The sequence below is a fragment of the Leuresthes tenuis genome, unplaced genomic scaffold, assembly GCF_036924035.1.
Source record: "Leuresthes tenuis unplaced genomic scaffold, fLeuTen1.0.hap1 SCAF_13, whole genome shotgun sequence".
NCBI lineage: Eukaryota > Metazoa > Chordata > Actinopteri > Atheriniformes > Atherinopsidae > Leuresthes > Leuresthes tenuis.
Genome location: NW_027325367.1, coordinates 5,859,713 through 5,884,338, shown reverse-complemented (window position 1 = coordinate 5,884,338; position 24,626 = coordinate 5,859,713). Strand labels below are relative to the sequence as shown.

General features: G+C 39.9%; 3 protein-coding genes across 17 annotated transcripts in view; 2 read left to right on the top strand and 1 right to left on the bottom strand.

Moving 5' to 3' along the window:
- dtnba (dystrobrevin, beta a) overlaps positions 1-13,883 on the top strand; it is a 32,749-nt gene extending 18,866 nt beyond the window's left edge. For 3 of the 6 annotated variants that reach the window (XM_072362940.1, XM_072362938.1, XM_072362939.1), the window contains 13 exons: positions 137-261; positions 1,767-1,838; positions 2,674-2,751; positions 3,859-3,946; positions 4,115-4,194; positions 5,620-5,733; positions 8,275-8,371; positions 8,595-8,615; positions 8,813-8,966; positions 9,570-9,659; positions 9,856-9,903; positions 11,251-11,285; positions 12,807-13,883. In XM_072362940.1, coding sequence (XP_072219041.1) covers positions 137-261; positions 1,767-1,838; positions 2,674-2,751; positions 3,859-3,946; positions 4,115-4,194; positions 5,620-5,733; positions 8,275-8,371; positions 8,595-8,615; positions 8,813-8,966; positions 9,570-9,659; positions 9,856-9,903; positions 11,251-11,258 — 975 coding nt within the window. In that variant the 3' untranslated portion in view covers positions 11,259-11,285; positions 12,807-13,883. The remainder of the gene's footprint in view (positions 1-136; positions 262-1,766; positions 1,839-2,673; positions 2,752-3,858; positions 3,947-4,114; positions 4,195-5,619; positions 5,734-8,274; positions 8,372-8,594; positions 8,616-8,812; positions 8,967-9,569; positions 9,660-9,855; positions 9,904-11,250; positions 11,286-12,806) is intronic. The other 3 variants (XM_072362941.1, XM_072362943.1, XM_072362942.1) reach the window with 3 other exon arrangements.
- Positions 13,884-16,890: 3,007 nt separating this feature from the next.
- pbk (PDZ binding kinase) overlaps positions 16,891-24,626 on the bottom strand; it is a 147,819-nt gene continuing 140,083 nt past the window's right edge. The window contains exon 8 of the mRNA XM_072361809.1: positions 16,891-16,905. The gene's annotated coding sequence lies outside the window, so the exon portion shown is untranslated. The remainder of the gene's footprint in view (positions 16,906-24,626) is intronic.
- LOC140267314 (DNA (cytosine-5)-methyltransferase 3A-like) overlaps positions 22,640-24,626 on the top strand; it is a 61,469-nt gene continuing 59,482 nt past the window's right edge. For 5 of the 10 annotated variants that reach the window (XM_072362557.1, XM_072362550.1, XM_072362554.1 and 2 more), the window contains exon 1: positions 22,640-22,807. The gene's annotated coding sequence lies outside the window, so the exon portion shown is untranslated. The remainder of the gene's footprint in view (positions 22,808-24,626) is intronic. The other 5 variants (XM_072362559.1, XM_072362558.1, XM_072362553.1 and 2 more) reach the window with 1 other exon arrangement.

Genomic DNA, 24,626 nt, shown 5'->3' with positions numbered 1-24,626 from the left:
GCCTGTGCTGTGATACTGTATGTGTGGATCAGTACTGATGTTATTTTAACCAGAAAAGACATTTTCAAAGCATCTGGATTACTAACGCAAACAAGCGCCTTTTGTTCGTAACATTTCTGTGTTTGTGTGATCGTAGAAGTCGCCGGCGACGAAGCTCGGCCGAGCCCTGAGCAGGACTCTGGGCTGTGTGTCGTCTCGGGAGCCCCCCCGCCCTATTTACCCCGAGGAGCCCGAGAGGACCCTTAACCTCGCCAACTTAGTGTACGACCTCACAGCAAACACACACCTTTACAGAGTGGATTCTTAATGCAACTTAAAGTTTGTTAAAGTAATTTACATCAGATCAGGTTTACATTCACAGAATTATTCTCATATTGCTGCCATGTAAGCAGCATTTTCTAATCACCTTAATCCAAATATGATCATATTTGACAATAAAAGAAAAAATGAGTCTCTGTGGACTATGCTGATCTTACTGGTATGTCTGGAGATGTATTTTACAGCATCTTGTGACACGCAGCTGCCTCACTATGCAGCTTTTGTCTCGACAGTTGTTTGGCTTGTTTTTACGAACATCGTTGCCTGTTTCGTCGCACAAGATTTGGTAACATCATCTCTGGTTGAGGTCGGTGCTGAACACGAAGGAGGCAGTTACATAAGGCACGCTATATGGGGCAATAAATCAAGTAATGCTCCGTGTTTTGAGGGATATTGGTGAGTGTAAACATCTGAGTTGCATAGGGCGGTGTAGCGTGGTTGTGAATCATCAATCGGAGTATCCTCTGTAGCATGAAGTAGAGAATATGACTCAAATATTCTCTATTTTCTTATTAAGAAGCTCATTAGTTAGCGTATTGCTGTGTGTGTACGTAACAGACAGGACTGAAGAGAAACACACTTGAACTGTATTTCAATGAATGTTAAAGATGATCCTCATACTAATCAGATTACATGTTGCTGACTTGCTTGGGTTTAGAAGGTCTTGTTTAGTCTTTTGTGTTTCATTATCGTTGACGTTCTTTGAAAATGGATTAAATTATCAGCAAGATGTTTCCTAACAGGTTTGATGTGTTTGCACAGAATTTGCTTGTATCAGAGCACAATGAGGTCACTTTGTGTTTCTTTAAGTCACCAAAGAGGTGGAAAAACGTAGGCTGAAAATGTTGCATCTGTCGGTTTATTGTTTAAAAGTAAAAGGTTTTTTTTAAACGTTTTAAACAAACACTGCAGTTATGTATAGATGGAAAATGCAGGTACTTTGAATAAAATGACGGTCCCACCTCTGTGGCGAAATGCTTTGGCTTGCTCCGCCCTTCGTGGTGACTCTGTAGTGTTTGGTTGTCCAAACTGCAGCAGACGGGGTCACTGCAGACCTGCAGGCATTAACCTTATATCCAGGTCAGAACTTTACAGATGTGAGTATGCTTGTACCAGTGCTGTCAGCCCGTTTCTCCTTCAAACCAACACGTTCACGACTTTCTGTCTAGTTTATTTCCCTCTCGATCTGCATTCTTTGTCTTCTTCACCCTCCTTTTTTCTCTGGCTCTGTCGATCTTTGGCCTGTCTGTGTTTGCTCAGACCGTTTCAATTCGCTGTTGCATGAATGCACTCAAAAGCACGTGACAGCGTGTGGGTGTGTGAGTGTAAGAATGTGTGTTTTCTGATAGGCAGGCCTTTGTGTTTTAATGATTTATTGTTGGTAACCGTGTTCTGTGTTTACACTGCTGATAATAAGGTTCTCATGCATGACATGTTCATGCTTGCAGCCCCTCCAGATTGACTGGGAACACCAGCGAGGCCATGTTGCTGTCTTCACCAGCGCCCGAGTCCTCCAAGAGGTAAAGGGTGTATTTTCTGTTGGATTAGTAGTTTAACATTTTCATTGAACATGATTGTTGAGAAAAGACTGCTTCACTATCATCTATTCATCTATTATGACTTGACAGCAACTGCTTATTTAACTCTGGTGAAAGTATTTGGGAATCTTAGAGATAAAATATCATAAGCTGAAAATATTTTGACTGAAGTCTAGTTTTGTGTCATAACAGGTCGAATATTGAGACTTTTTTCTGGGCTACAGAAAATTTGGATGGTACTTTTTATCTGTTGTCATGCACACGGCAAACTAAAGAAAATGCGAATTTGTCTTTTAAATTCTTGCATTTTATGGATTAAATAATTGATTTCTTAATTGCAAAACAACATTTTAATAATGAAAATCACTGTTACTAATTGCAAAATATGAAATGGTCAATTAAAGATGGCCTTATGAACTGTCAGCAGGGGTGTTTGATATCTTTTGATAGCATAACAGTTTGAATTTTTAAGTTTTTCCTGATTTTTATATTATATAAAGTCAGACAGTGAATGCAATTCCCAACTCTGGGAAGCATTCAGGGACAGAAAATATTAAGAAAATGGTTTGAGTTGTTGTGTTTTATAAACCTTAAACTATAGCAGTGTTAGGAAATGATAAGATTAATGATTAGATGAATGATAAGATGAAATGATGACATGCGCATAAAGAAAGGATGCAGTCGTATCAGGTCGCACAGACATGCACATCCATCAACGGGGTCTTACTCCTGCAGACTTGGAGAAGGAAGGTCGAAGCACAAAAGGCATCGCTATCAGTGTGTGAGAAGCAGTTTTCTTCTGTCTCTGTCTATGCAGTTTGGCAGCGGCTCAGCGAATGAACGAGGAGCACGCTCTAATCGCAGCGTATGTGAATCGCCTGCAGAGCAGCCCACGGTGAGAGCAGCTCAGACACAGCGGGGGGGTTACATAAGGGGATCAGGGAGGCTGTATGGAGGTGGGGGGGAGGTGCAGTACAGTCAGAAGGCATCATTTACTCTAAATCAGTCACTTGTAACAGAGTCTGTCCAGGAGAGAGTATTTCTTTCTGTCTAAAGTATGAAAAAGGTTAAGTTATTCACAGCAGTGTCATTCATGGACAAACAGTTAAAGCCACATTGAGTCGATGGCCACAAGTGAGGAAGCAAGACCCGTGTCATTGATGAGCCAGTCAGTGAGAAGTTGGTCCAATTAAACATTTTATTAAGAAGTACATAAAAAGGTGACCAAAATAAACACGACTGGGGAAACAAATAGGTGGAAAAAACACAGAAACGAATGAATATATTCATTAAAGAAGTAAAACTAAGATATATAAGAACAAATAGGTGTGAAATTATTAAGGAAAATAGAAAAGTAAATGAGGATTCAAAACCAGATCATTACAAGTAGAAAATAAACCAGAATGATCAGTTTGTGTTACTTTTAATGTGTTGGCACATTCATTCATGTGCTGTGCTTTTAAATCCTCCAGTAAGCTACTCGCACACCTGCAGCATGCTGAAATAATCTACTGTTTAAATGTTTCTCCCCACTTTGTCTCATTTTGGCTTCGGACAAAAGAAATGTTGCAACGTTAGTTGTTGTTGTGAAAGAATTAACGAAAAAGTGTTGCAACATGATAACATTGTGTTCTACACTCCTCACAGTTTGCCAACGCAGCTTAGTGTGTATATATATCGAATTTAAATTGGATATGGCCGATCGATCAACCCAGATTTCCTTAACTCTGGGTGATCGGCCGATACTTGCATGTGAAACCGATCTTATCGGCCACTGTCCCGTTTTCTCTGCCGTGAGAGAGGGCTGACCGACAGGTATGGTTCAGTGTTTTTCAATAACATAAGAGACATGAGGGACATTGAAGGTGTATGCTGTCAGACTGACCTTATAACACCTGACAGTGTCGGTATCGGCCAAAATCGGAACCTTCAGGCCAGACTTTTTAAAGTCTGTCAACCTGTAGTTTTGAGACTGAAGTTACTTATTTTCTGTGTGTTTCAGTGCTTTGGACAGTCCCAGTCTGCAGGATGAGGAGCACAAACTGATCGCTCGCTACACCTCCCGACTGGCAGAGACCGACAGCACAGGAGTGAGTGGGGGGAAAAAAAATGAAGATAATTATCTGATTCTTGTTTGTTAGATTTGTAGAGATGCGAAAGATGAAGGAAGAGTTTATGTTTCTAAACTAAGATCTTCTTTTGGTCGTTACATGCAGCAAAACAAACCAGGTTCAGTCACTAATGTGAGCCTCTTTCAGGTGATTCCAACAAGGAGCATCAACTTTGACGTGAACAAACAGAAGAGGGAGCTTATTGCCCAGCTGGAGTGCAAAAACAGGTACATTCACATGCAAAACTATGGGCACACCCCTCATCAACACCTCACCGTATGCTTTTAAAATAATATTTACACCCTTTAGGTTTTAAGAGTGAACGTTTGAGCTCCAGACATTGTCAGCTGTTGTTTAAACTGGTTTTGGCGAGTATCACGGCTTCTGAACACTCGTTTACCGGCAGTTTTTTGCTCATTCTTCCAGATTTTGGTGTCACGTTGAGACGATGAGGCTCTTGAACCTCTTGAGGTTGTCTATCATACATTTTGGGATGTTTTTAGGATTGTGTAATAGCAGCCTATGCTGGTATATCATTGAATCTGCTCTTTTCTATTCCAGTTCAAAGCATGTTCAGTCCACCCTCAGCCTAAGAGCTCCAAGCATATCTTTGCACACTCGTTCTTCAAAATGCATCAGCTTTGCAATCTTTTAAGGCTAATTTTTGTGATGAGAACACAGGAAACTTTTCTTCTGATTGCTGTTTTATTTGCCTCTCTAACTATACAACAAGTCGAATCATTCTTAGTCTTCAAGATCTGACCTTAACCTTCACTGTTTCGTTCCTGCTTTGTATTTATCAAATACTTTAAATGCCAAACTGATGCTTGTAGGAACCCCCCCCCCCCCGGCTGCGTTAGGTTTTAGGTGTGAAAGTGTGAACGTATTCATAAAGCTTTGCATAAGAATCTGGTAAAATTCAGAGTTATTTTATTTAAAGTCACGAGGGCTCAACTTCTCACAGGATAAGTTATTTCCTGTTGTTCACCCTAATGGTTTACAAAATAGAGATAAGACTGTAATCTTGCTTGAAATGTGAAAAGGAGTGTTTAATCTGTAATTTAAACCGTTTGGTGATCATTTATCTATTCAGAGTAAAGAAAACTTGTGCCGACACATCCTCCACTACAGCACGATCCAGTTTTAACCCGTGTTTGAGAGATCAGTGCTCACACTCTCACAAAGGGGAGAAGTTATGCAATTTAGTAATGTGTCAGATGTCTAAGACTTTACTATTTGGCCTCATGTTATGTTTTACGCATTTCTATTGTCCAAAAGAGTGCTCAAACAAGCCTAAAAGCCAACCGAGTCTGTGTTATATGTGGATAAATATCAGTATTCATATCCTCTGTGACTGAAACATGTTGTCCAGTCATAATGTGCTTTTGTCCTGCTATGTTTTCCTTGTTGAAGGCTTGAAAGCATTTTAAGTTTGATTTCCAGAAGTGTGTGGATACCCTGGTGTTAATAGTTGTCTCTATTTTCTGCTCGTGCTGTATGTCGATAGTGAGGATGCAAACTGTAGTCTATGATGAAAATGTAAGGAAGAATCTGCTGTGGTGTGCGTTCTTGCCCTGTCTTTTCACTCTGTTGATAATGCTGTCCAGCCTTTGCTGACTAAGGTGTTGTTTTTTTTTTTGATTATTTCCTAGAGAGATCTTGGCAGAGATCAAACATCTTCGTGCAGAGCATGACGCAGCATGCCAGCCCAGCCCGGAGAAAGGCAGCACCAACCCAACTCTGCTGGCCGAGCTTCGCCTGCTCAGGTAAACTCCCTCTCCAGCAGCAAATAGACTAAAACTATGACCAATATGTGTTTTTCTGTTTTATTCACAGGTTTGTGAGTCATTCCCATTAGAAATATGACCGAAAACAAAGTTTTCGGTCTCTGCATTATGTTTTCTGCGTTTTTCCACGCTGTAGGTTGCAGTTGGCGGGAAATTTGCTGTGTTGTTTTGCAGCTCAGAGGGAGAGTTCTTAATGGCAGATGGCAGGAACAGATGGTCAATTTAGCCAAAAAAAGCCTCAACAGAAACATAACATATTTATGCTGTCCACTAAACAAAACTCAAAGAATAAAGAGAAGGACTTTGAATTGTGTGGTCTCAATATTAATCAACAGCCGCACTGTGCATCACTGATAGCGGCTACTGTTATTAAAGGGTTAAACAGAGCTCCTCCAAGGCCTTTCTCGGATTTGTCAGCTTTAATGGAACCACTCGCGGATGCCAAAGACAAAAGTTTTCTAATTCAGCTCACACTGGCCTTAAATTGTTCAAAATAGAATGACGTGATCCTAACCCCCACTTTAAGGCCGAACTATTAAACCTTCACAGACTCGACTGTGATGATTGAGTTTTAAGTTTGCGGGCTTGAAATGGTACTAAAAAAAGAATCAAGGCACACTTAATACCTTAAAGAAAGTCATAAGCCACACCTGATCCCTTATTGTGACATTAATCCATTTTAACCATATACCAAAAGCCATAAAAACAACATTCTTCTGTAGACAATTGAACACAGAATAATCTCTGCAAACATGTAGTGAATATTCGCCCTGCGGATATCTTCCCTACACCTTTCAAACTTGATTTATGTGGCATGTCATTTGCCACCATTTTTACTATGAACTCTGAGCAGGTCTTGTGTTAACTGTGTTTAAGGTGCTGCATTATAGGCTGTATGTGCTTGATGATTTGAGCAGGCAGTCCTGAGCCCTCAAGCACTTACAGGCAAGGTGCCTCAGAGTTCACGAGTCCAGGTTTTTCACCTTTAATTTTATTAGTTCTATACAATGCACTGAGTGCAGTTTAAATATCTCCTTTTACACTAGTCAACAACCCCAATAACACTTGCTATAATGTCTTTGTGTGCCTCTAGTCCCATTTAGTTAAATGACTCTATACTATTTGTGGGGGGTTTTTTGTGGCTTCGGCTCCAATTGACTTTTAATGAGGGAGCTGCATTGAAGGCACAGCTCACTTTCCTTTACAGAACTGTAGCATCTCACACGGAGGCTCCGAAACAGGCAGCAACAAACTGGTAGACGGCAAAGGATGAGATTGACATCTTTTTATCCAGCTGCTAGACGAGTGGCAGCTTACTCGCAGTCCTGCTGAGTGAGGCTGACATCTGTGGTCCTGCCAAAAATAATCAACTAGTCTAATTATCTCAGAATGTTGTGCTTATCGGAAACAGTGGTCCAGCCGTCCTTTCGGGGTACAGGCTTTCCTCGCCTTGTTTTATCTGCATTTAAACACAGTACTTCTGGTGTAACGCTTCTACGTTCTCTGATTGGGGCTAAATTCTATTTTTATTGAGTTAACTGGATTATACCCAAATTCAATATAATATTCCCCATCTTACTGTGTTTACTGTCACTGTTTACCCAGCTTGGGAGTTACATATGTAGTCGTATTACAGTCTCTAACAAAGGGGAATCTGTTTTTCCAGTACGAGACGTTGTTGGTGGAGAAAACCCTGCACAATAATCTCAAGTAATACTGATAAAGTGGGTACTTCTGGAAATCCTCCTGCGGAAGCGTTGCTCTCGGATCAAATTACCATGGAGCTCTTTTTACTGCATGAGTCAGACTATAATTTTAATTGTCTATTTGCTCATTTGTATTATTACCGTGTGAAGAGAAGCCAGGAATGAAAGACAAGAGCTGTGCTCCTGCTTTAATGTTCCCTCCAGACCACATAGTGTTTAGGGAAAAATCTGCTGTAAACACCTCTGTGGTTTTTTTGTATATGTTTTCTGACATCTTTGTTTCTTAAAATAGATTGAAAATCCTGCCAACAGAAAGTATCATATCAGTATCACTGAGTGTAAGACGTTGACAGTTTTATGTAGATTCATCTTATCTGGTTTCTGGGTTTTGGTCTCTAAACGTGTAGCCCAGAAACAAATGCTCGCTTGTCAAGGATTTCAAGCCAAAGGTTCTCCTTTTCTTTGATCTCAAGTCAAATACATTCAGGATTTCATTTCCCTCTGGAAAAGCTGTCATTTTGAGTCATTTAAGGCTGATTGTGAGCTCAGAAACCTGTTTCAGTAACGTCAGGCTCTCATTTTGTCTCAGCTTAATAGAATCAGTTAACCTCATCAGAACGAAGTAGCCTCGAGATGTGGCTAAGTGTGAATTTCTATGAGGTAAATTGGCTCTGAAGATTCATGATGTGAAGATTATGAATCTCCTGTTCTCTCTGGTAGCTGGGTTGATTTTCTGATTTTCTGCCCTCAGTGACTCTCTGTGCTTTGGTTATTTTATTCATGTGACAGTAATGTTGGTTCGTGTGTGTTGCAGACAGAGGAAAGATGAACTGGAGCAGAGGATGTCGTCTCTACAAGAAAGCAGGAGGGAGCTGATGGTACAGCTGGAGGGACTGATGAAGCTGCTCAAGGTGACACACACACACCCTGAATATCGTCCTCAGTATGTTGTGTGGTCACACACTAGAGGGCAAAGTTTCCCTTGTTCCTGCATCTCCCTGCGTCTGTCCTTGCAGTAACACTTTCCTCACTGCTTTTTCCTCCTTTATGATTTCCCCTTTTCTGGCTCTGACCGTATCTGACGTCTTCCTTTCCATCCTTTTCCTTCCTATTTGTTTCCGGGTGCCCGTGTAGGATGAGGAGCAGCGGCAGGCAGTAAGTTTATCCTCCTTCTGTTGAACACACTGGAGTCAAAGTGGGATTCAGCCCCAAATAAGTCTGTGTCGAATCAAACAGGCTGTGACTTTATTTGTCACACTGGCTTCCTGTTACAATAAAAAAGACAAATATGAAAGCAGTTGAGTTGAATGTTACTAACAGTATGTTACAACCATCATGAATTGATCTCGTAGGCGCAGGCAGCTGGCTCTTCTCACGCCTCTCCCTCCCGGCCGAGTCCATCAACCGTCCGCTCTGTCGCGGCTGCATCTCCGCAAGCACACATGTACCCGCCTCAAGACTCCCTCGCCGGGGTGGGAGGTGATGTACAAGAGGCGTTTGCTCAAGGTAGGACCAGAGGCGAGATAAACCTCTAGGACTGTGTGAATATGTTTCTGCTTTCTGTTTAATGGAAAAAAAGGACGATGAAAAACACACTTTTATGTGAGCTTTGATTTTTAGAAATGTCTAAAAAATAAAAAAAAATAAAAAAAACTCTTCTTTGTTGGTATTCTTCCATCTTAATGCCCGTGTTTGGAGGACTTTTAAGCAGTGAGTGAATTTATTTGATTATTGAATTTTTCTCTGATTCCATCAGCCAAAAACCCTCCACCTGTCAATGGTTTTCAGACAAAAGGTCACACTTTTACAGCTAAATATTTCCAATTGTGACGTTTATCTGTCACACAGTTTATTGAGTTTCAGCTCAGCTACAAATCCAGCCTATTTACCAGTTCTTGGTGCACTGTTAAACCTTCACTCTGACATGAAGAAGATATTTCTGGGTCACAATCAAAGCTCTTGATATTATTTATTCTGACTACTGTCACACATCCGGGTTTGGCTCATCTGAGGCATAAAGGGTGGAAACAAAAAAAAAAAGCTTCACACCAGTTAAGCTGTTAGTTTTTGAGTCAGTCTGACACTAAACATAAGATTTCTCCTTTCTAGGCCCGAGAAGAAACCTGAGGAATGATCTTCTGGTGGCAGCTGACTCCATCACCAACACCGTCTCCTCGCTGGTCAAAGAGCTCCACTCTGGTACGTCTGCCGATACTTTGCATCCCACGTGTTCTCTGAGCATTTATACTTTCACAAATGCAGACGAGTCAGGCTGCTGTGTTTTAGTTTTGCTTCTCAACCTCTCTAACAACTACAAGAAGTCTCATTTTTGTCATGCTTTTTAGAAAACAATGAGAATTTGACTACATGTTGACTTTACTCTCATTCTGATCAGATGAAAGTCGGGAGGATGAGGAGAGATTGCTGAATGGGAAGGACAGAGGTAAATCGATCTCTTTTCCCACTTAATTATTATCTTTACTTACTTTCCACTAACAAAGCAGATACAAAAACTAACATGGAACACATTTAATGAGATGATGTCAGGGGACACGTTCAGAATCTTTTACCTTTTATAATGTAGAGCATACAGAAAACAACGAGATGAACTTCTTGATAAAGATGCTTGTTAAACTGAAAGTTAACTCTTGAGTCCATACTTCCGTTTGAGAGGTGTCAACAACTCCTGATCTTTTCACAGCTGAAAGCAACTTCAGATCCATTTTGGAGTCTCTATCAATGAAAAAATCCTGTTAAAAGTGTTTAAAGGGGTTTTAGGCCTCTAAGAGAGTGCTGCAGGGATATACTTTACCCGAATAAAAGGGTAATAAAATACATATTTAACTGTATTAAATGCACAGTGTCCAAAAGGAAGATTCTCGCTTTGCAGAGCGGCTATTTTTAGTGTACGGATATCCTGAAACATGATATTAAGAAAGCAAAAAAAAAAACACTTCCCGTCTCATAAAACAAGTTCGAAAAAGGTATTTTTTACTTTTATAGCTGACATCTTAAAACCAAAGTTATTATTAATCATACTGATAAAATCTCACTGCAGCAATTTGCATAACTAGTTAAAAAGCCACCATAATTACACACACCTGTGCGGGTTAGGAAGTGCCTTTAATCTGTATTAACAGATTTTACAGGGTCAGTGGAGAACAATAAATCAGCGATTGCTCTAAAGAAATTTGAATGTTGTGAAGAAGTAGTTAAACATCCTACTCACATCTGACTCTAAGTATTCTGATTCCTCTTTGGTTTTTGCACATAAAAGATTAACTTTAGAGAACATCATCGCCTGTTTAAGACTTTAAATGCACGTCCACTGGCGGCTGTTCCTGCATGTCCCCCCCCCCCCCCCCCCCCCGTCTACAGCCTCCACTGCTTCTCCAGGTGCTCTCCTGGGTAGTAAGCTTCATTAACATGCCATCTCATTAGCTGAGCTTTATGGAGCCCCTCCTCTTTACGAGAGGACTGCCTGCAGAGGCGAAGTGGTGGAACTACTTCCTGCTCCGCTCCCTTGGCTCAGCGTTGACGCTCATTAGAATACTAACCTGCGGTACTGCTAATCCACCGGCCCCCAAACAGACGGGACGCCAGGGTTCAGCACAGTCAAGTCTTAGAGTTTTAATAAGAAGACTGAGTAGCACCTGCCAGGTTCAGTCTTGTTGTAGATCTCTATCCTCTGTTTTTATTACAGTTTGTGGCTAAAACCAGCTTCACTTGTTTTAGTTTCAGCCTGCACTGTTCTGTGTTAACTGCTAGTTAAACTTTCCTTTCCTGTTAGCAGGGTAAAACGCTGGCAAGTCATGAATGAAAAAAGTGAGTAATTTCATGTTATCTCCTGTTTTAAACACATAATGGCATAAAAATAACTCTAGCAGAACATAAAAAACAACCAAAGTAAGTTATTTTGTAAATGTTTAAAGCCTTTTTTAGTACTTTGTACAATAACAGGATGAGACGAACTCGGCCTAATCTCAGACAAAAGGCCAGACTGTTGGGTTGTTGAATAAAAAACTGGATGACTCAACAACTTGTTTATTCATTTTTGAACTTGTTTGCACAGGCCTCCCAAGCGGTGATTCTGTGTCCCTCAGATTGGATTTGCTTTGCTTTATTTTGAATTTAAGTCCAGTAGCACAGCAAAGGCTGCAGCAACAGCCAGTTTAAGTGGTTCTTCCTTAACATTGATATGTTCAGGACTGGAATCACAAACATTAGAGCTGTTATAAGATCTTTTTAAGTATTCTTTTACAGTTGTAAGTATTCTTTTTAAAGCATCATTCAGATATTGTGCTGCTTATTTCTGGAACAAACTCCCTGAAACACATTTTTTAATGTGCCCCAAATGTTGCTACTTTTTAAATCGTGGCTCAAAACTTTCTTGTTTTGTCAGGCCTATGAAATGTGATGATGTGTGCCAATGGTTAGAGTTACAGATACTTTTGAGGGTTTATTATCTCCTTTTTAATTGTCTTATCCTTTTTTACCAAAGCATTTTATTAATTCTGTCTTGCACTACTTCTGGTTCCGGCTGAGTAGATTTTACACAAGGTTTTATTGTCTGGTTTTGTTTTACGTGTCTTTGCACATTTTTATCTTTTTGTCCTTTCATCCTTTGATTCTGTTCTTTATTTTCCTGCTATCTAAAGCACATTGAGTTGCACTTGTGTATGAAATGCGCTATACAAATAAAATTACCTTGCCTTACACAGTAAAACTCACATGTAGTTACCTTTTTTTTAGGAAGGATTTTATTTATACAGTTCTGTGCAAAAGTCTTGATTCACCCCTCGTTTCTTCCAAGGAGCCAGACTTGTTGTAATGATTTAAAGTGTACTTAAGCAAGAGTTCTCCAGAGTTTTTCTTAAGACTTTTTGTTTGTTTCTAAGTCAGTCAACACTGATGATGAATGAATCATCAAGCATAAAAAAGGCTCTTAACTCCTGAAGACGACTTAAATAAATGACAGGAAGCTTGTCTCAGAGGGTTCAGGCTGTGTTGGAGAATAAAGGAGCTCAGACCAGATATTCACTTTAAAGCTTGTTAGAAATGTATAAACTGTTTTCTTTTATACTATATTTTACTTTTATATTTCCTGTTTTCCTGACAATATATAAAGAAACGAGGCGTTGCTGAAAGGTTTTTGCACAGTACTTTATCTGCACTGAAGATGCAAAGCTCCAGCTCAGCTTAACAGAGTACAGCTCAGGCAGTTCTCATTCCTGCACATTCCTGTTTGCTTATGCTGTATTTAAAAGAGTGTAACACCCCAAAATGCACTTTCATGGGGGTCATTTGCTAAAATAGTTGCCTGACTGAATGCTTCTCTCTTCTTAGAGCGATGTTTCATCACAGCCAAAGACGACTGACCCTGCTGGGACTGAAGTGTATCTTCTAATATTCATCGTTAGTCAGCGGGGGGATTAGAGCTCCTCTGCCAATCAACCAATCACAATGCTGGACACCAAATGACCGCTGGGTCCCTACTGATGTATAGCTGTGTCACTGTGTTGTTTTTTTCTGTTGTTTTGATTTGAACATGCATAGCTAAATGAGGAATCTGAAACCTACTGATTTGTACTGTAGCATGCGTGTGTGCTCTGCTTTGTTGAAGTGTGTGAAGGTTGTGTAAGTGAGAGGGGCGTCAGGAGGAGAAAGAAAGCTGTTTGTGAAGGATAAACATGCAGGAAAGTTTCAGGGTGGAGATGTTGTATGTAACCACAGGAGAGAAAACTAAAGAAAGTAAAAAGAAGAAAAAAAAAGAGTGACGAGCTGTAAAGTTTTACGTTTTGGCACTGTGTGCTTACTATTTATTGCTTTGATTGGATTTGTTTTTGCCATGTACTCATTTGATTTAGTGTTTTTGTGTATATACGAGTGTGGTCAGATCCTGCTGAGACATTAAGCTTTAATGGGGTGTTCCCCACCAAGCTGCCCCATCTGGCTGAGGCGATACAGAGTCGAGACCTGTGTATGTGCCATTTCCTCCAGAAGTGGAGCCAAAATATTGTGGAAGTGGGTGCTGCTTTAACCCAAATTGGAGCATAAACCAAGCCTAGTTCTGCTGGAGGTTTCCTCTCATTCAGATTATCAAACCCTCGTGTTTCTGTCCAAGTAAAATACCCAGAGATGTCTTTTTCTTTCATTTTGAATTGTATTTTGGCCTCACTTCTGCAGAGATGTCATGTCGCCCACCATCGTGCCAAGATGAGAACAGAGCTGTGGGTGCAGGTATGGCAGCTCAGGTTGTCCAGACCTCTCTGCGTATCTCGGTACTGAAGTCAAAGAGGAGATATCTGATTACTGCGATGTGTGTACTTTTGTGTGTGTGTGTTTGGCATCAACAGGGTCAGTTTTTGCAAAAACGCTTTCCTCCGCCAGTTGAAGAATTAAATTTCAATCCTCCCAACAATGCATACGTGTTCTTGCCTTGACTTGCCCCAGATCCCAAGATAAACCTCTGATACCACAAAGAATCAGCATTTTCTCTAATTTTTGCTTTTGCTTGAGAGACGTTTGGCCTCTTTAGGTCAGGATCGAGCCTCTGTGAACGGAAATATGTCGTCTTCTACCAAAGTTCAAAGACATCAGTCCTTGTGACTGATTCAGTGGTGAAAAGCTTTGTTAGGTGCTCAGAAACAAGCTGAAGTAAGAATATAACTATATACAGCAAAGCAAAGTGCATTTCACTAATTGGTAAATCAGCATATTGAAGAGCATCTAAATCTCGTATTGTCTTTGTAATTTATTCTTTCCCAGTGTCTGAGCCAGTGTCTGCTTGGCAAAGCCAACTCCACACTTGTTCCTACTCCTTATTTTTTGCTTTTTTCTTGTTCAAGCTTTCTGTGAAATGCAGGGAAATGTGAGAGTTGAAGTTTTCTGTGGAACCAAACCCAGCAACCCAAAACATTAGCATGCAAATCCAGCATCACCCAAAGTTTTATTTTGTGTAATTACATTCAACAGCTGTGAGGTAAACTGCAGGTTTGAGTTCAGAAGCTGCTCTTTGCGGTCTTAGACATTTATGCATTGGTTTTCCTTCTGTTTTTACTGCCAGAGACGCGACTGCTGGCAAGTGGGATTATCATATTTCCAGTCTACATAGTATGACTGACTGCATGAGTGATTTAATAAATGAATGAGCTAATGTTTCAGTGCGTCTGTGTGATAGCGTGTGAGAGGGATCGAGTCAGACTAGACAGATGTGTCCTGACATGTCCTGAAACTGTAAACTCCTCCAGCTCTGAACCTGCTGGAGCTGATGTTGTGAGTGAAAAGTTTGGATCTGCAATAAATTATATTTATCGTCAAACTATTGAGTTTCATGTGTCTCTGTTGCTTTTTGATTCAAGGCTGCACAGCAACATATAAACATCTCTTCCATGACCTCAGTTCTTTATTCCCTTCTGATCTGTTCGACTCTGCAGTTTTGGCAAAACAAACACGTTTAATGTAAGAAATCTGTGGAAACCACACTCCAGCCTTTATTCCTGGAAAGGGATCCATTTGTAAAATTCCTGGATATCCCTTCTCTGGCGTACAGCTTTCCTGAATCAAGAGAGGTTGTTGCAGAGTGTTTGATTTTTCTGTGATTAAAGAAAGTTCTTGGTCAGTTGTGGGAAAGAAGCTCATCCTAAGAAAATACCACCTATTTTTGGACAACATGACCCACTGGCCTAAAAAGAAAAATCAACCATTTTAGTAAACTCACTGATGTTGGGGAGGGGGAGAGAAAATCTGCTCTTTTCCCAAATAGTTTCTTCAACTTAGTTTGAGGGTTTTAAAATAAACAGCCAAAGAACTAAATCTCTTCTCAATGGGTTAAAAGGGAAAAAAGCTGTAAAGTGCTAAGAAAGTATCAAGTTAAAGCAGACTGATGATAATTTATGTAAATAAGACCTAAAGATGCTTAATACAAAAGAATGGACAAACCACAAATGGCTGGGAAAGCAGAGCTGGGTTTTTAAAGCTATCCAGGGGTGAGGCACAGGGAATATTTGCAGGGTAAACATTCCACAGAGTTGGGGCTGCAGCAATGTAAGTGTCCACAGGTTAGCGGTCTGGTGTCAGAAGGTTGGGGTTCTTGGACGAGGCATAAAGGTGACGGAGGTCAAACTGGTGCTCATTGGTGCTGGTGAAAAGGATGATTCTGTGACGGATGCAAAATGTGAGGGTGAAACAGCGTTGGAGAGATGGTTATGAAGACACGGATAATGGTCTCTGCCACTCGGTGGGGGAGGGGTGGGGTGGAGGGCTCACGGCTGTTGTCTGAACATGTTTTTGAAATTCAAAAAAAGAAAGTGTTGTCTTTTATTGCTGTTGAGTTTGTTGATGGACCATCCGGACTTTGTTGTCACATAGGAGGTTAACTGTGGGGAGTCTAGTGGATGGTTTAGTGTGAAAGTAGAGCTGTGTTTCAAGTGGAAATTAAGACCTTAATTAAGGAGGAGCTTATAGACGGAGGGGTCCAAATACAGAGCCTTAAGGCACACCTCAGGACAGCGTGGTAATACAGGTTTCTGATGATGACAGACTGCTTCCTGTGGGAAAGGTGGGGCTGAAACCATAAACTTAGAGTGGGAGCAAACATTGGGTATATTCTCTAATCGACAAAACCGAGCCAGTTTGGAGACCGTGTCGCCCAAGATTTGTGCAGTTCAGCCTGTTTCTTTGATAAAATTATGGAAAACGTTGACTTAATGGCAGTTAAATCTTCATGGGTAATCCGTATGAAAATTGACCCTGAAATGTTATTTTTATCAGGTTTGTGGCACCACTGCTGATTCAAAATCCTCAAATAGTGTTTTAATGTTAAAGTGGAGCTAAATTAGCTTATATCTTACATACGGTGCATGTCTATCATTTCTTACATTGGACCTGAGATGCAAACAACAAACACAGACAGTAGGTTTAAGATCCATTTAAAGCCTTGTTTTTGTTGTTGCTGTATCCAAAGAAACTAAAGACTAATGAAGGACTAATGGGGAGAACTTGTGGGAGGCATGTTCATCTTGTTTTAAACCCTTCACATTTGTTAGAAATTCAACTCTAATCTGGTTTGTGTGACTAGTCTTTGCAGAGGAGCTGAAGACGAACACAGTGCCGATTTAAGTGCAAGATCTTGGTTCATCAATATTTAGCTACAGGTTTCTAACTCCACTGTAAACTTTTTGGGGTTTGTCTCTATCTGAATTATAACATGACAATTTATTTTAATGATTTTTCTGATCACGTGTGTTTGCACTACTTGTAAAATGACAGTAAAACATTATTCTGTTCGATTCTTTGCTAATATAACAGACATATAACAGTCGAAAAGTAACACAAAAGTACCTCAAAGTTGCACTTATACATAGTATTTAAGTTAAATTAAGTTTATACTTCGCTGTAATTATATTCTCCCAGAGCAGCCTTCAAAATTCAACCATTAAAGGATCTAAACAGGAGAAGTCCCACATTTTCAGGCTAAATGATCAGAAGAGTTTGGAAAGAGACTTTTCAACTTTCAGCCTGATTTAACGTCTTCATTAATATGGATGAGCAGATCTCATGTTTCCCATGAGTTTCCTCAGAGGTCACATGTCACATAACGAGGGGGTTGTGAGCTATTGTCTGAGCAAAACTCATGGAGGCGGTCTGTTGTTTGTGACCTCAGTGGCTGCTATAAATAAACCCCCACCCCACTCACCATGTCCCACACCCACACCCAGGGCAGTTATGACCCTGTGGGGTAAAAATCAGCGCACCTTTCTCTTCTCAGAGGTCAAACTCAGTTCAAGCGTCTCCTCTGGAGAGAAAATCTACGATCTGAGAGCCAAAGAAACAGTTCATTCAGAGTCATTTTACAGATTTAATTCATCCGTCAGTGAAGTGAATCCTGAATATTTGTGAGTTGAACTTTTAGAAAAGAGTCGCACACAGTTTTATCCAGTGATCAGCACCTCACTACAACTCTTTCTATTTTTCCCCACATTATTTCAGTTTATGGAGTGAACAGCGGGTTCAAGTCTAATAAACAATCAGTCAATAATCTAAATAATTGGTGACTGTGCAGTCTTTGTTCAAATAAGGATTTTCTTTCTGATGACATATGCTAACAAGCAGTATGCAAACGCATTAATACACATCTTTTCTTTTTACTTTAGCCTTTGGGAACAACCAACATCTGCCACACCTCTGGATTACCTTGTTTGATGGAGTTTTCAACAGTTTTTCCACTGACTCTCTCTTGTTTGGGTCGTGTTTCCTGCCCATTAAGCTCCACAAGAGATCTCTTTTGACTGCAGACTCATTTAATATACACTCACTGGCCACTTTAATGGGTACACCTTGCTAGTAAAAGGTTGCCTTCAGAACTGCCTTAATTCTTCGTGGCATACTTTCAACAAGGTGTTGGAAACAAGAGATTTTGGTCCTTATAGACATGATAGCATCATGCAGTTGCTGCAGATTTGTCAGCTGCACATCTATGATGCGAATCTCCCGTTCCACCACATCCCAAAGTTGCTCTGTTGGATCTGGTGACTGAGGAGGCCATTGGAGTGCAGTGAACTCATCGTCATGTTCAAGTAAGCAGTTTGAGATGATATGAGCTTTGTGACATGGTGCATTATCCTGCTGGAAGTAGCCATCAAGATGTATAAAAATTTATATATAGAATTGATATATTTATAGAATGTTAATCTTGCCTGAAAAGCTAATTTTGCATTAAAAGGTTAAATTTCATTTAACTTGCTTTAATTTAAAGGAATAAAGGATCCCAAAGATAAAACTGCGAGACTCTGGGCATCAGGCCTCCTGAGGGAAACTTCGGAGGGAACCAGCTACTAGATGGTTTGAATTGTCCGAAAATTGTTCAAAACAAATTAACCCGGTTGCTACGGAAGCCGAGAACAGCCATGAATTTTTTTTTCTTTTTTACGCACTATTATCTCGCGATAACGACTTATTATCTCGTTATCTCGATATAACAAAGCTTGTTTTCTTGTGTCGTGCGTTCAGAGATGGTGTTCTGCATCCTTTGGTTGTTATTTGAGTTACTGAACCAGTCTGCCCATTGACCTCTGACCTCTCACTTCAACAAAACATTTTCGTCCACACAACTGCCGCTCTCTGGATATTTTCTCTTTTTTGGACCATTCTCTTTAAACCCTGGAGATAGTTGGGCATGAAAATCCCAGCAGATCAGCAGTTTCTGACATACTCAGAAAAGCCCGTCTGGCACCAGCAATCATGCCACGTTCAAAGTCACTTAAATCGCCTTTCTTCCCCATTCTGATGCTCGGTTTGAACTTCAGCAGGTTGACCACCTCTACAAGCCTAAATGCGTTGAGTGTGATTGGCTGATTAGCGGTTTGTGTTAACAAGCAATTGAACAGGTGTACCTGATAAAGTGGCCGGTGAGTGTATTTAGACTTTTAAAAATTAAATTAATTATTAATTATTATTATTTATTTACTCTACTTCATCTGAAAGACAAAAGGTAACACAACTATAAAAACATTTTCTTGAGCCATGTTTTGCAAAACCAGAGTGTTCAGCTGTTAAATAAAGTTGTGTCATATCGGTATTTTGTCTCATTTTTCCAAGTTTAGTGGTTATTTCTTTTTTATCAGGGGTTGTATTTGCACCAGGTTGTTTATAAAGCCTGTGCGAAACAGTACCAATGGACTGGGTAAGTAAGGATTTTCCTGACGTTTCCGTTGTTTACTGACGCTTAATTTACTGCTTTTTCTAAATGAGTTAGAATAAAGCGTCTGCAACCGTTAGGGAGCAGGTATCAACTTGTTGTAGCCGTCACCTGCTGAACAAGCTGAGGGGAAAGGAGCAACAATAGAACCAACCCGACAAGAAAACAGGTCAGTGTGCTGATAGAGAAATAACTGTGTTCTTTGTTGGGAGAACATTTACAAAAAGTGAGCCAAACATTTATTAAAACTAGAAAGTCATACCTTCTCAAGCCTCTGACAACCTAAAATAGAAACTGTGTGCAACTTTTAAACCTGTAATTAAGGCATTACTGATGTTAAGATGGAAATCATGTGAGATTTGGGTAATAATTCAAAAGCCACACCTGAACTGTGTGGCTTCAGGCTGCCACCGAAGGAGCTTATCTTACCATTTAGGTGATTGTGAGCATGGCCAAACATTAACCTGGCTCCGAAGTGAGCAGGTGGGACTCTTATTCATCCCACAGAGTGCATTGTGCACCGCACACCTGCACCAGACACGCATCCACAGGCTCATTGTCTGCTGATTCATTCCTACAGCGGCTGCCATGAGCAGATCATTTTCAAACATGCTCTCCAGTGGATTTATGGGTGTTTTGATTGAACCCAAAATAAGGGGGAACATGCAGCTTTAATCAAAGAGTTTTAAAATCTTATCTTGTTACGGCCCATAAATGAGCGCTGTTGTAAAAAACAGATGACAAGTCTAATGCAAAAATGTAGATAAGCATGTCTTTATGAGGGAAGCTGCAATTGTTAACAGATACTATAAACTTATAAACACACACTTGGAAGAGCCTGCAATTGCATTATAATGCTCTGTTGTAAAGGTTTTATTCTTACTGTGGTTGGAAATGCGATTTTCTTAACCTTAGGGAAATAAGAGCAAGTGATCAATTATTAATTCCCTACAATTTAATAGAAAATTGTCAACAACAACATATAAAAAACTAATATTAAAGTGATTAATATTAACCTATAACACACAGTACAGGAAAAAAGCCCATAAATACTTAAAAGCATTTCTATTTTCACAAAATAGTGTCAATTTTACAGGAATTTGTTCCCCTTCTCGTGGAGTTATTTGCAACATTTTGGGAATCCTTAAAGATGAGATGTTGACCAGTTAGTGCTGTGTGTGGGTACACGATAGACTGAGAACAGCCGTGAATGTCTCTAAGGAATCATTGAAAGGCGGAAATCGGTACATTGCATCAGCTTGTAAACGTGTCTAATTAAGAAGTTTGTGAACCCATACTGATGACATGAAAGGTGTATTTCCTAATTTAGTCTCTGTTTTAAAAACAACTTTAAATTGAACAATTAAAAGAAATAATTCATCTGTGAACACTGCAAACATTAAGGAACATACATGGCACAAAGGAGAATAAAAAGGATTTTTAACATGTTGTCTGAGTCTTCTTTATGCATCAAAACAGACGTGGCAGCCCATGTTTCCACTATGCAGCAGATGTAATATTTTATAGATAATAAACACTACAAACACAGCTCGATATATAAACTAAACATATGAGGTCTTAAATAGATTTTGTCCTGATAGATCAGACCACATTTGGAGGTTGTATTTGGTCAAGTTCTTATAGTAGTTGGTGTTTGGTTGGGTTCCTGTGTGGGGTTTTTCTTACCTGTAGAGTCTGAAAAATGTTTTATTCTGTGTAAATAGAGTCCATTATTCACTGAAAATCTCCTGCTTCTTATTTTGTTCATATCTGCAGCTACAGATGATAAAACACCTGTGAGTGCTTTGGGTCTTTTCTCGAGTTTGTGCCCTAAATATGAAGACAGAGCTGTGTGTGTGTATTCTTTAATTCCCTAAAATGGTGTTTTAATGTAGCAGAGCTTAGCATTTAGCACCAGAGGGAGATGTGAATGTTTTAGAGAAAACACAAAAATAGAGGCTGTATGACATGCTGTTGAATCACAACTTTCAAAGTCATGTATTTCAGTAGGATGTCTGGTTCATGAGTTCAAAATGTTTTGATTGTTCAGATGACGGGACAGGACTGGGAAGCCAGTAATCCATGAAAAAGATATGACTTGGTTACATGAAAACATCTGTGGTTTGTTCTTTGATTTCGAAGGCGGGTGTGTACCTCCATCACCCAACACCCTCTGACCTCTAAAAACTGACTTTGTCAGCTATTTTCATGACTGTTTCACAAAATCCTGCCACACTCTGTTATTTTCATTTCCAGCTGCATGGACAAAAGTCGCTAAATTGTTTCTGTGGACAGGAATTCTTACATTTTCGTGACTATTTCAAGCTTTGTTCTGAGACTGGGCTGTAATCCCAGGTGTGATCTGGGGCAACATCCCTCTAAAGATGTAAGGTGATTCATATTATTAACAAAAATGTAAGAATATTAAAAAACAAATAATTTCCTCATGATAATACTCCACTGTGGGTTTATCACTATGACCAAACCTGTCCTATTAAACAGTATGTAGTTATGCGAGTCACGGTTCAAGAGAAACTGATTACGGCTACTTTAAAGTCTGTTGTATTTTACTTCATGTTGGCTTATCAAAAGCCAACAAAGCCATACATCCAAATTAACGGGATTCATAACCAAGTGACACTTTTCACACACCAAAATGCATAAAATGTACCTGTACTTTATTTAAACTGTGCTTTTTCTGTCCGCAAAATTTGTGAAATGTGCACTTTTTTGTGGCATCAAAGTTATTGGAGAGCCATAAAAAAACATGAATATTTGACATATTTTGCGCTGAGAAAGGTGCTGTTTAAACCAAAATGACTGGATTGCGATAAAAGTGGGTGTATTTTAGCATTTTACCGCGTAAAAAGCTCAGTATAAATTTAAATAATAGTAACGTTGTAAAAAAAAAAGGAGTGTATATTTCACATTTTGGGGCATAAAAAGTGACATTAATTCAAAATGATTGGAGTGCCGTAAAAAAAATTTTAAACTTTAACATCGAAATTACTGTAATGCTGTAAAAAAAAAAGAAAAAAAAAAAAGGCATGCATATTTAGCATTTTCTGGCAGAAAAAGGCAACATTAAATAAAAAATAATTGGGATGCCATAAAAACAAGCAATTTTATTAAAATTATTGGAGTGTCATAAAATTTGACATAGTTTACACATTTTGCAGCATAAAAAGCGGGTTTCAAATAAAAAAGCCATAAAAAAAGCAGGCTTATTTTACCCATTTTGTAGTGGGAAGGGCCATTTATATTAAAATAATTGGAGTACCGTGCCCATTTTATGCATTTTGCGCTGTTTAAATCAGAATTATCCGAGGACTGTAAAAAATGTATGTGAAAACGCGGAAAAGATGTATTTTCCGCGTTTTGAAGAGTAAAAACAGTAAAAAGCGTCTTTTTTATGTGAATCCCGTTAAATGTCGAGCGATTTATGGCATAGTTGGCGTTCCATACTCCTCTGCGGCTCGTGAGAGAGCGAGCAGGCCCGGAGAGAGAGCTTGTGAGTGCGCGCGCCGGCAGCAGCAGCGGACAGAGACTCCCGGTAAAGCGCGAGAGGGGAGAGAGAGGGAGAGAGAGAGGGAGAGAGAGGGAGAGCGACGACCGTCGGGGTCCGGGTGCTTGAGGGACGCGCTACACGGTAAATATAAACATTTCATTTTGGCTCGTGAACGTTACACCAGCACCCGTTAAGTTCGCTGCAATCATTTCCTGAAGTCAGCGCTCGCGCGCTCCGGAGCCAAACCGTTGGTTCCGTTTCAGCAGATGATGTGCGCGTGAAGACGGAGAGGTTTGTACACAGGGCGAGTGAACTTGGGTATTTCTTTTGTACGTTGGACGGAAAATCACAGCAACCGGACAACCGTTACGTAAAAACGATATGTGCTAAACGCTGTCCGGTGCAGCGTGCACTCGTCCCGCTCCTCCAACAGGCTCCCCCCACCCCCGACACTTGCAGGTAACGTTAAACCGGAGCTCACCGTCCTCTTCACTCACCAGATGCAGACACATCAGCGCGCGGACGCTCTCCGCGGAGGCGCGCCTACCGGGGTTAACGAGTGCATTCGGTCTGAAACGCGCCCCCGTGAGTGTTTTTTACCTGACCCAGTAAAGCTTATCGTCGCAACACTCTCAGACACGTGCCTCTCACCGGCTGCCCGCCCCGCACACACCCCCGCCGGGATAATACCTGTTTATAAAAGGCTGCCCGGTAAAGGCCGCTTGAGGTCGCTCCCAATATTAATTGTCATAAAGCTGTCGGTCGTTAAGCTCGCGGAAACTACGTTAGCACTTCCGGTGTAGACTTTTAAGCTAAAAGCTTCTAACAGACACCGAGATTAAAAACGTTTGTGAATTCATAACAGTCTGATCTTACGATATTGTGACATGTGATCAATAATTACTGTTTTAATTCACTGTTCTATAACTAATTTACATTGTGATTGTTTCTTAATTACATGCTTTTCCTGCATTATGTTTTTATATTTGCTTTACTTTGTCTTGTTTTATTATATTTAATAAAAGTGAAAAAGTGTTGGGTAAATGCTATATCCATACTATTTTAATTGATTGTGTGACTGAATGTTCAAATAATTTATTTATAAAGTGATACAATAAATAGCCATAATATTTCTCCAGATTCCAAAGTGATATCCAAAACCCCAAAGAAGAAAAAAAGAACAAAAAAAAGACACCGGCATCAAATCAGTTACCAGACTCTGGTGATGAGCTGACCTGTTGTTCATTTAAGATGTTATTTTAATCCTCAGCAACTTGAAATTGATTAAACCAACTAATTATGGATTTTTTTTTATCTCTAAACCTGGAATCAGAGATACAAACTAACACCTTATCATTTAATTTTCAGTGTTTAAACCACAGTTTTTAATTTTTTTGCATTGTATATGGTTTATTTTTGGTGTTTCGGTGGATGTTAACTCATACAGGATTTATTCTTTATTTAAACGGAAAGAGGACATCTTATGTGACCTTTTTCCATTCTTAATTTAAGACATCATATATAACTCTTTTTAAACTTGTACAAACCAAAAGATGCCAGAATGGAGTTAATGTTGCAGTGGAGTAAAGTGTGAAAATGTGACTGTTGTAAGTGTTGCCTTTATTATGAAGAGAAGTCCCCTAATTTCCTGTGTGGTCACTGCCTAACTCTCACGACCTTTACATACCTTGGAAGGTTTTTCTCTGCGCAACTATTTCTCCTCCCACCAGTACAGGCTTCTGCCTGGGCCTCTGACTATGGTCTAAATTAAACCACTGCTGGCATGAATGCTGGAACAATTTAAATCAGTGTATAGTAACTTGCTATAGGAGCCTGAGGTGTGTATCTGTGACCTAAATACTCAGAACTTGGAGGAGTTATTTAAACTGTAGCCTGGAGCTTGTGTGGGGAGCCCCAGGAGTGGTGGGGTGGATACTGTACACCCATTTCTGCAAAGTTT